The sequence below is a fragment of the Herpailurus yagouaroundi genome, unplaced genomic scaffold, assembly GCF_014898765.1.
Source record: "Herpailurus yagouaroundi ecotype Mexico unplaced genomic scaffold, PumYag 28, whole genome shotgun sequence".
In the NCBI taxonomy this organism is placed as follows: Eukaryota; Metazoa; Chordata; class Mammalia; order Carnivora; family Felidae; genus Herpailurus; species Herpailurus yagouaroundi.
The window spans coordinates 38,755,510-38,767,594 of NW_024412376.1; the positions used below are offsets into that span (position 1 = coordinate 38,755,510).

Sequence of the window (12,085 nt, forward strand, 5' to 3'; positions counted from 1 at the left end):
CTGGAAGTTTGTATCCTTTGAGTACTTTCCCCCATTTCTCCCCTTATTTTTTATACTTTTAATAAGTACTTTTTGGGGTGCCTGGGTGGCTCAGTAGATTGAGCGTCTGACTTTAGCTCAGTTCATGATCTTAAAATTTGTGGGTTTAAGCCCTGCATCAGGCTCTGTGCTGACAGCTCAGAGCCTGGAGCCTGCTTCTCCTTCTCTCTCTGCTCCTTCCTCACTCGTGCTCTGTCTCTCTCTCTCTCTCAAAAATAAAATTAAAAAAAAAAAAAAAGTACTTTTTGCCAATAAAAAGAAAGTCACTGAGAAAAACCTGAAGTTGATATTGTTGAGAACATAGTGTTCAAAGAATATTTCATTATAGGGAATAATATAATGCTACTTTTATTTTTGGTTAATATTGAATATAACATCTAATTAACCCTAGGTTATGTGGAAATGTTTATATAGAGGTTTTGAAGAATTGTGTATGGAAGATACTGATTTAATGTATGTTCAGATTTTCAGTAAAGTTTTGATTGCACCATTTAGTGATGTCAGGCCAAATTACATGAACCATGGAGGTAGCTTTCATCTTAAATTAATGTCAAGTTAGGAATACCAAGTTTGGAATTGAAAAATATCTGCTTTTTTTTTTTTTATTGTTTATGAACTTAGTCTTGTTGAACAGTCTTTTCTTTTGATATTTAGAATTCTTAAGCACTTGTACAAAGTGTACATTTTTCATCTTTTTAAGATTATTGACATTGAAATAACTGACTTGTAGAGTTTAGAAATTTAATTACCTTTTGTGCAGTGAGTTGTGTTTTTGGTACTCTGTTTCAGTACTAGTTTTAAAAACATGTCTGGGAAGTTTAATTTTCCTCAGCCTTCAGGGAGACTTGATGTTATTATTTTAGAGAGTAAGAAAAGGAGAAAATCTTGAGTATATGTATATAAATATAAATTATATTTTATGATTATAGAGATGACTTATTGAAGTAAGAATTTTAGAATGTATGATCTATGTAATATACTATCTCAGAAAGACACACACTATAGTACGGTGTTTAAAAGCGTCACCTGCCCAGGTTTTTATATTGTTTATGTTTCTTAATAGTTGTGTGAACTGCTTAATTTCTGTGTGCCTCAGTTTTCTTATCTCTAAAAAGGTGATAAAAACAGTATTTAGCTATCATTGTATATGGGTTTTCTTAAAATAGTACCTCATGATAGTATATTCTCAAAATTAAGTGTCTATTATTGTCATTACAATTATTATTATGATTATTATCATCATTGTAATCATTTTCCAGGCAGAGAAAATTTTCAATTTGTCATTAGAAGAATTCAGAAATTACTTCCCAAATGTCTTTTATTGTATGATAAAATATCTTCGTACTTGCTGTTTTGCACTCACCAAAAACCTTGGCAAAAGGCTAGTTCAGAAGTTCTGAATTGTAATTGGGTAAAAACTTAATATATTTATTTAATTTTAAATTCAGGGTTATAGCTGTTTTTGGTTCTATATAGTTCTGGATTTAAGTATATATTTTAAAGAATTTTTTTCCTTAAAGCTAAATGCTAGAAATTTGGACAGCGTTATTTTTAAGACCATTACAGTAGCAATTTCATTTGTATTTGGGGTGTTGAATAGGTTTTAATTTTGTTTTTTAACCTAATTTCACTTTAAAAAAAATTTTTTTTTTTAATGTTTATTTATTTTTGAGACAGAGAGAGACACAGCATAAGCAGGGAAGGGGCAGAGAGAGAGGGAGACACAGAACGTGAAGCAGGCTCCAGGCTCTGAGCTGTCAGCACAGAGCCCGACGCGGGGCTCGAACTCATGAACCGTGAGATCATGACCTGAGCTGAAGTCGGACGCCCAACCAACTGAGCCACCCAGGCCCCCCCTCTAATTTCACTTTTAAAATCATGGAGGAAAATTGTAGTAGCTTTTAAAATTTGCTATGATAAATGGAAAGCTTTGTGCATAAAACATCTATTTTGTTGAAAAGCTGAGAACTTTTTCTGAGATTTTGATTACAGCTTTTGAGTTTGAGATCAACTTTACTAATTGGCAGAAATTATGGAGAATTGTTAGTTTTACTATTATTTAATTCATAGATAACATAATTTTATTTAATATAACCTTTTATTTTATTTTATTTGTTTTTAAATTTTTTTTTTCAACGTTTTATTTATTTTTAGGACAGGGAGAGACAGAGCATGAACGGGGGAGGGGCAGAGAGAGAGGGAGACACAGAATCGGAAACAGGCTCCAGGCTCCAGGCTCTGAGCCATCAGCCCAGAGCCTGACGCGGGGCTCGAACTCACGGACCGCGAGATCGTGACCTGGCTGAAGTCGGACGCTTAACCGACTGCGCCACCCAGGCGCCCCTAATATAACCTTTTAAAATTTGACTTTACTTTCATACATTCTTTTTTAAAAAAAAATTTTTTTTTTTTTAACATTTATTTAGTTTTGAGACAGAGAGAGACAGAGCATGAACGGGGGAGGGTCAGAGAGAGAGAGGGAGACACAGAATCTGAAACAGGCTCCAGGCTCTGAGCAGTCAGCACAGAGCCCGACGCGGGGCTCGAACTCACGGACCGCGAGATCGTGACATGCGCCGAAGTCGGACGCTTAACTGACTGAGCCACCCAGGCGCCCCTACTTTCATACATTCTAATGATGAAATAAAAAATTCCTTATTTATGGAGGCTTTCTAAATAGATGTATTGTCATTTTTTTTCTGCAGGTGATCATTTTTTTTTTTTTTACAATACAAGGATGTTTTCAGTAGACATCTGTGTCAGGGAAGCTAGAGAAATATATTAATGATCTTCCATCATGAATTTTTTGTAATGTTTTGGTTTTTACTAATTTATGAATTGTCTTACAGAGATACTAAAAGTAATTGCAACCCTACTTCGAAATTCTCCCCAGTGTCCTGAGAGCATGGAAGTTCGCAGAGCCTTTCTTTCTGATATGATTAAACTTTTTAATAACAGTAGAGAAAACAGAAGGTAAGGTTTGAATTTTTTCTAAGAAAAATTGCTTTAAAAAATACTGTGCAATGAATTTTCCATATGCTTTTTTCATTAAGGGTATATAAGTAATGTACCTTATATTTAAAGTGAGTTTTCAGTACCACCTTCTTTAATTGTTTTAATAGATGGAGATGCTTTTTTTTTTTTTTTTTGGCTTATTTTGTTTTGAACTTTTACTTTTTAGAATTCTTAAAGATGAGGGCTTTTTTTAAAAAAATTTTTTAAATTAAAAAATGTTTTTTTTAGTAATTCAATATCCTCTTACAATTTTCAGGAGCTTGCTACAGTGTTCTGTATGGCAAGAATGGATGCTTTCTCTTTGTTATTTCAATCCTAAGAATTCTGATGAGCAAAAGATAACAGAAATGGTTTATGCAATATTCAGAATCCTACTTTACCATGCAGTCAAATATGAGTGGGGTGGCTGGCGTGTGTGGGTAGATACCTTATCAATCACACATTCAAAGGTAAGTTTTTTTAATGAAAATTTATTTTAGTGTTATAAATGTCTATAATTTTGTGTTTTACTCATTTAAAAATTTTATGTACTTAAAAGCAAGGAAAAAAGACATTCTCTGAAAGCACAGTGAAAGAACAACTAAAAGGAATCACTAAGAAGAAAAATTTTCCAATTTCTTCAGAATCAAAGCGAGGTTTCAAATGTTATTTTTATGTATGCTTAATAAAGTGAAACCTCATGGAATAGCATAAAGGAACTTATATTTTCAAGTAGCCATTTTTACAGATACGGTTCTCTAAATTTTAGGGTAGTTTGAAGCTTTTGAACACAAGGTGGCGCAGTATATTCAAAGATGAGAAGGTATTTTAGTAATGTAAGGTGGTTGAGTTAACTAGAAAAGCTTGGGCTAATGTGTGTCCTTTGGTTACATTACAGTCAGTTAAAAAATTGATTTGGGAGAATCTGCTAGTCTTTTATTTATTTTTATTTTTTTAATTTAATCCAGTGTAAGTTATTTTTATATAGCTTTTGTTTAAAAATTTTTAATGAAATATTCTACACCTACAAAAAGGTATAAGGAATAATGTATCTACCAGTATTTATGACATTGGTTTCTCCATCCCAGTTTTCTTTGTCTATCATTGTTATGCCCTCTCTCCTTCCCCACTAACCTTAATTTGGGTGTTTTCATTATTTCTATTTCCTTCTTATGTGTATTTTAACACATACACATCTGAACAGTAAATAATTTATATTTCATGTTTATACTTAATATAAAGAATATCACATTAAATGCATTTTTCTGTAGCTGGCTGTTTTTACTTATCATTGTTTGAGATTCATCCATATTGACCCATGTAGTTGGGCTCATTTTCTCAGTTGTGTTGTATTCCATGGTATGGCTTTATCCATTTACCAGTTTATGAACATTTTTGATACATTTTGTATATATTTGTAAGTTTCTTTCTCTACATTCCTAGAAATGGAACTGCTTACTTGTAAGATGCAGATGTTGAACATTAGAAGATAATGCAAATTTTTCCCCAAATTGGTATATCACTTTACATACTCTCCAGTGATGTATAAGTGCTCATTGATTCACATCACCTCAGCACTTGGTATGGCTGGAGTTTTAAAAATTTGCACATTTGGTGAATTAAAATTTTTTTTTTTAACATTTATTCACTTTTTGAGAGATAGAGAGTGTGAACAGGGCAGGGGCAGAGAGAGAGAGGGAGACACAGAATCCGAAGCAGGCTCTAGGCTCTGAGCTGTTAGCACAGAGCCGGATGTGGGGCTTGAACTCACAAACCGTGAGATCATGACCTGAGCCAAAGTCGGAAGCTTAACTGACTGAGCCACCCAGGTACCCCATACATTTGATGAATTTTAAATGCTGTACCTCCATAATTTTAATTTACATTTACTTATTGTTTTGTGGGAACTTAAAAAATATATTCTTGTTTTAATCTTTTGATTGCTGTATTATTTATGAATATCTTTTGTCAATTTATTTACTTAAGTTTTAGAGTTTTGTGTTTGTATTTTCTGAGGAAATTTTACATTTCAAATATTAACGCAGTAAAATTTAGTTTCTTTCATGGTTTATGCATTTTGTATCTGGTTTAAGAACTCTTTCTACACTCAGAAGGAATATAACCATACAATTATATTATTATAAATTAACTAGAAAGAATAAAGAACAGAAATGGTGAATTTGATATATCTTTAAATTTTTTTTTTTTTTTTTTTTTACTCTCATAGTTTATTATTCTGGAATATTTTGCCATTCTTGTGGAATATATTGCCAGTTCCTCAATGTACTTATTTAGGTGCTTGAATAACTTTTAGTTATTTGAAAATACCTAAGAGTTATATATTCTGCTTTCTTCTTACTCAGTGAGAGGAGGGTGTGTTATTATCATAAGAATTTACAAAGATATCTTAGATTGGAAGATACCGCTCTAATTTATGTTTGAGAATAACGCAGTGATAAATAAGAAAAAGATTTGCTTTTATAAAAATGCTCTTAGTCACTACATTTTTTGAGCTGACTAGTTTAGTCTAAAATGGGGTTCTGCCAAATATGGCTTGAGGGTCAAGCCTGTGTTTTTATAAATAAAGTTTTATTCAAACACAGCCAGTTCCATCTATTTTTATATTTTCTGTGGCTGCTTTCATGCTATAAGTATTCAGTATTTGCAACAAAGACTGTATGGCTTCCAAGCCTAAAATATTTACTTTTTGGTACTTTACAGAAACTATTTGCTACCTCTTGTTGAAATTAATTTAGTTTGTGCTGATGTCCAGATCTTTTGATTTCTATTGTAGTAGGCTGCTGCAGTCTGGACTAATTTTCTGCTAGTATTGTATTCCTCCTTACAAAAGATAATGAGAAAAACAGGATTGAGTTTGGGTCTTATATACATTTGGATTGGATTTCAGATCTAGGGGAATTCTAGGTTAGGGGAGTATCAGTATAAATTAGATTTTTCAAAATTTCAAATTACTATATGTTAATTCTGTGCTTTTGTACATACTTTTGTTTGTTCACGTCCTTAGGAAGAATGGCTAGAAGAATATAAACTTTAGATCAGTAATTCTTTTTTTCAAATCTTTTTATTACTTTTTAAAGTTTATTAATTTTGAGAGACAGGGTGGAGGAGGGGCAGAGGAAGGAGAGAGGGAATCCCAGGCAGGCTCCATGCTGTCAGTGCGGAGCCCGATGTGGGCTCAAACTCATGAACCATGAGATCATGGCCTGAGCTGAAACCAAGAGTCGAACGCTTAACTGACAACTACCCAAGTGTCTAGATCAGTAATTCATAAAGTACAGCCTGAAGACATTGCGAGCCTATGAGACCTTTTCAGAAAATGTGTGAGGTCCTCCTTTCCCAGCTATGTGTCTTTTGAAAGTGTATTTTTTTATATACATAAATCAAAACAGTATATAATACAACACATTGAATATAAAAACAGATACTAGAGTGCAACATCTATTAAGCTAGAATTTAAAGAGATTTGCGAAAATGTGAAATCCTAGCACTCTTCTCATTATTATTATTATCTTCTCATTATGTTATTTACACTAACATATAATGGATTTATTGTTATTTTGGAATGTGTATTTGTAAAGTTTCTTAGTCTTAATTTTTAATATGATAAGTAGTAATAGATATACCCCATAAAAATAAAAAGTTTTGGGGAGCCACAGTACCTTTTAAGAGTGTAAAGCATCCTGAGGTGAAAGAGCTTGAGAACTGCTGAATTCATAGAATATTTAAGGACAATCGTCTTTTAATTTCCTATGTATAGGGTTAGGAGGTTAAACGAGGAAATACCTCCAGTATCTTTGAACTTCTGAACATTTTTGACTAAACATTTATATGTAGTTACCAGTCCCTTTGTGTATGTAATGAAGTGAACATGGGATTTGGACAAAGGATAGTTCTGGGTTTGAATTCTGGTTTATAGTATTTTGTGGTTGTGTAAACTCAGACAAGTTTCTAAACTTTTTTTTAACTATCAGTGTCTAATCTAGAAATGGTAAATGTGGATATGTATAAGAAGTTAATGAAAGAAATCACAGAAAATAGAATAAATTCTCAGTGACTATTTTCCTTTGTTACAGCTGTATCATTCTTCCTATTCATCTCTTTGTTTTAATTCTCACTTCCAACACACTAGTTCAGACCCTGAGTCACTTCATGTTTGATATAAACCCAACTTTTAAAATAATTACTTATATCTACAATAATTTGTGTAGTGTGTATTCTGTGAAGTGTTATAATAGAATTGTGACTACCCAACTTAAGAACATGCTATGTGGTTCTCCCTTCTCAACCCCCACCTTAAATCTAGTCTCTATTTTGAATTTTGTGTTTATCATTTCCTTCTTTATTTATTTATTTTTTTCCAACGTTTATTTATTTTTGGGACAGAGAGAGACAGAGCATGAACGGGGGAGGGGCAGAGAGAGAGGGAGACACAGAATTGGAAACAGGCTCCAGGCTCTGAGCCATCAGCCCAGAGCCCGACGCGGGGCTCGAACTCATGGACCGCGAGATCGTGACCTGGCTGAAGTCGGACGCTCAACCGACTGCGCCACCCAGGCGCCCCTATCATTTCCTTCTTTAAAAAGTTGAAAAATATATTCCTAAATAATATATGATCTGATTTTCCCTATTTTTGTATTTTATGAAAATGACATCATACTGTGTGGATGCTTCTATTCCTTATTTTTTCTCAAACTTTTTGTTTTTAGAATTATTTTTTATTGTTACATACAGCTTTGGTTCATTCATTTATACTGCTATGAATAAGTCAAGATGCTCAAAGGCAACGGTTTTACTATAGTTGTCAGTTTTATACTTCTTATAACTGTGGCTCCCAGTAAGAAATTTATATATAGTGACCATGTATGTATGTACACAATCACATGCATGCACCCTTCTCTCATACACCTGAAACAGAGGTTTCAGGAAACAATATTTACCCTTACTAAACTTTGGTATATAGAGATATATTCTTAGGTTTTCTTTTTTTGTTAAAAAATGCTAATGATGCCCCAGTAGGTTGATTCTGTGATCTGCCAGGTGAATTATCCTCAGTTTGAAAAGAGCACTGCTCTAGGAAATATAAGTAGGAGTAGAATTGCTAGATCCTAAGTAATGTTTCACCCTCTAATCCATGACACTTTATTTATTTATTTATTTAAATGTTTATTTTGAGAGAGAGAGCGAGTGAGCGTGCACGTGTGTGCATGCACAAGCAGGGGCGGGGCAGAGAGAGACAGAGAGAGTGAGAGAATCCCAAACAGGCTCCATGCTGTCAGCACGGAGCCCAACGCAGGGCTTGAATTCAGTGAACCATGAGATCCTGATGAGCTGAAATCCAGAGTTGGATGCTCAACCAACTGAGCCACCCAGGTGCCCCTCATGACACTTTAAAGTTCTTATTTTTGCAAGCTTTTGTTTTCTGCCTATGTTAAAAAAATTTTTTTTTCTTCCCTTTAGTGATTTGTAGTTCTATATACATGTCTAGATCATTTCTACTCTGGATATTTCTAATAATCAGTAGCCTTAGGTATTATTTTCCTGCAAGTTTATTATACTAAAAATAACTTACATAATGTTACTCCCTCCACAAACCCTTTGTTTTAATTTTCATAAAAAGGCAAATAAAGTTTTTTCTTTTTTTTTTTTTAACAACAGTTTCTACTCAATCTTTCATTTCCTCTTGAACAAAGGATTTCCTGCCTTACCTTCCACTTAACTTTTTAAAGTTATATCATTCTTTGTTAAAAAGCTTCATTTTTGTTTATTCATGGCATGAACTTTGTGTTCCTTTGTAATTAGCCATATCCTTCATAGTTTTCAGGATTTAACTACCTCAATCACTTATAGCGCATTCTGTGTGAATTCACAGCACTTAATTTTCTCTTGGTATTTCTCTTAAGTGTCTCTCTCTGTCTCCCTCCTTTTCCCATTCCCATTTCTCCCTCAGCTTCTTTTCCTCTCCCCCTCTACCTGTCCTCTCTACTCAGTCTTCTCCACTCCTCTGCTCTATTAGGTACTGTGGGTATCTAGTACAATCTGTGCTGTCTTCTGTCCCTGCTGCTGCCGTCTATCACTGCCTAGCTAACTCTCTCCCCCTTTGTTTGTTTCTCTTTCTTCTTTTGGCCACTTTTCCTCTTTCCTGTCCCTCTCTCTGTTCTTCCCTTCAACATTCCTTCCTCCATTCTGTACCCTCTGTCTTCTCCTTTCCCCCAGCCTATGTCTCTCTCTCTCTGTTCTGTCCTCAGTGAATCTGTGTTTGTTTTGTCTCTGCTTGAGTGGTTACATACTCTGTGGTCTCTCTCATTCATTTTCTTTTTTTCTTTTAAAAAATATATTTTAAAGTTTATATTTATTTTGAGAGAGAGAGAGCGCACAAGCAGGGGAAGGGCAGAGAGAGAGGGAGAGACAGAATCCCAAGCAGGTTGCATGCCGTCAGCGTAGAGCCAGATGCGGGACTTGAACTCATCAACCATGAGATCATGACCTGAGACGAAATCAAGAGTCGAATGCATAACTGACTGAGCCACTGAGGCACCTCTCTCTCATTTGTTTTCAATCACCTGTGTCCAAGTCTTACAGTAGTTGTGTACTGCTTTTCTTCCCATTTCTACCTTAACTCTTTTTTTCCTTTCCACTACTCCCTTTCTTCCTATCTTCTTGTATTTGAGTACCTCTAGCTACTATGAAAGATAGAAGGATGCATCAGGAACAGATCTTCTCCTAAAAAAAGTTACTTTTTAATATGGGAGATAATATTATATATATATGTATATATATATAAGTTAAGCACTAAAAAACAAGGCAGGAAGGAATAAATGCCATAGAAGAGATACTCACAGTGAATGGGTGGACAGCCTCACATGAGGCTATCTGAGACAGTGGTAGAACAGATGTCATTTGATGACAGCGTTGAAGGGTAAATAGGATTTGGGCATGTAAAGACTGGAATGATGAAAATCGCTGGTGGAAGAATTGACATAAACAGAGGTACAGAGGTGGTGTTACTGAGGAAAAAGCATGGTGAGTTGTTGGTTTGCTTGGGAATATGTAACTTACATGAAGAAGAGCAGTAATGAGTGATACAGCAAATGTTTGCCATTGAATTATGAGTGATCCTATAATATCTCTCTTACTGTATTTGTTAGAAATGAGCTCTTATATCTTATTTTGGTTGTTCCTTGTAAGCTCTGATGAGTAGGGACAAAAGATTTTATACATCTTTATATCTCCTGTAGAATTGTGCATAGAGCAATGTGGCAGTTGCACCTTAAATATTTGTTGCAGGAAGAAGGAAGATCCACACCATCATTGTTTGGGCTGTCTAGTTTAGCTGTCACATGGTACCGGGGCACCCTGTATGTGCCTTAGCATCTCAGTCTTCTGTTATCAGTGACTGACGAAATAGCTGCAGCAGCTGTCTTGAAAGTATGTGTACCATAACCACACACAGTCTGATTTGGGAATCTCTCATCAGAGTAACTTGAGATGTATATTTTATTATAGTCTCCTGCACTTCACCCCAGAATCTTAATCTGAATCTCATAGGATGTTCCCAGAAATCTGTGTTTTAAAGTTAGCCCTTCTTATGCATTCTGTATTTCAAGTGCCCCTCTGAGTGTACAGAGAATTATTTTTACTAACCTTTATAAAATTCTTCCCTTCCTGCCTTTACACTAAGCTGTTAATAAAATATATTCTTTAGAAAGTATCACAGATATAGAGGAATTATACATAAATTGAATATGGACCCCAATTAAGACCCCTTAATACATTTTAAAAATTAATGAAAACGTTTTATGTCATTCTGGGAGCATATGTTATGGTGCAGAGAATGTTGAAAGAAGAAGTATAAACTCCACTTATACAAAAAAACCCCAAAAGTATGCTTTGTATATTTTAAGTATATGTATTTATAGTTTATGTGTATATTATATATAGTTTATATGTTATATATTTATAGCTTGTAAAACTATTACATAAAACTTATTTATATGTATTTATAGTTTATATATTATACATAGTTTACATATACAGTTTTAATTTATGTTTTTCTTTACTCCAGTGACTTACAGCTTTAAACAGATATTAAAACCTTTACAAAGAAAATAGTTACTTTATGGAGAGGCCTGTTTTGCCTGTTTTGGGCCAAGAACCAGTCTTTGAGTCAAGTTTTAGTATTAAAATTACAGAATGGAATAAATGCTGATTAAGTCAATTGTAGAGTATTTTTATCTGAGTAAAACTAGACTTATTACTGTTTGCTGCTTAAGTATACTTTGAAAAATAAATGCTAAACCTTTACTTAATGCTGTGAGGGGGAAAAGAAAAATTTAAAATTGTAGTATACATTAGTTCTTGTGGTTTTCACCTTTAAAGCTTAATAAATGTCGTTTAGTTTTATTTCTCTATGTGAAAATTTTTCATTAATGAAAATCTTTTCTCATAAGGTTTTACAAAGTTAATTTATTTGAATATTGCTATGTTAATTACTTTGGATTTTTAATATCTTGACATCTGTCTTTGAAATGGACAGCTGACATTCTAAGGTGCTTCAAATGAATATTTACTAAAGTTTAGGATGGAGCTGAAGTGATTCAGTAAGTAGGTGAACAGTTTGTAGCGTGTTGTTAGAAATTCTGCCAGAAGTATTGAGACCAAATTTTTTTCTCTAAAAATATTCACTCTGAAGCTTTACATTTTTATACATGTGATACTGAAGTGATGCTTATTTTTTCTTTGTGCAGCCATTTAAAATCTCAATATCATAAATTTATAACGTGGATCTTGATAAAGTACTGGTGTGTAAAAAACTAATGTTGCAGAATTGTATAGCTTTTGCAGAGTTACATCAGGATACATTCAGCTGCTATAAAAAGCCAAAGAAACTCAATTGCAATTTTATTGTCCAGTTTGATAGATTTCCTGCCACCTTTGTAGTAGGGAAGCTGTTTGTCACTGTATCTCTCTCCTCCAACAGCTGAAGTAGATTTTATAAGCAGTAATAGGGTTTTCTAGTGTAACTGCCCTGTGT

General features: G+C 33.8%; 1 protein-coding gene across 7 annotated transcripts in view; it reads left to right on the forward strand.

Annotated features, from left to right (window-relative positions):
- The window catches only part of LRBA (LPS responsive beige-like anchor protein), a 772,087-nt gene that overhangs the window by 162,929 nt on the left and 597,073 nt on the right, over positions 1-12,085 (forward strand). For all 7 annotated transcript variants that reach the window (XM_040472514.1, XM_040472528.1, XM_040472537.1 and 4 more), the window contains exons 21-22: positions 2,889-3,012; positions 3,311-3,503. In XM_040472514.1, the coding sequence (XP_040328448.1) occupies positions 2,889-3,012; positions 3,311-3,503 (317 nt within the window). The remainder of the gene's footprint in view (positions 1-2,888; positions 3,013-3,310; positions 3,504-12,085) is intronic.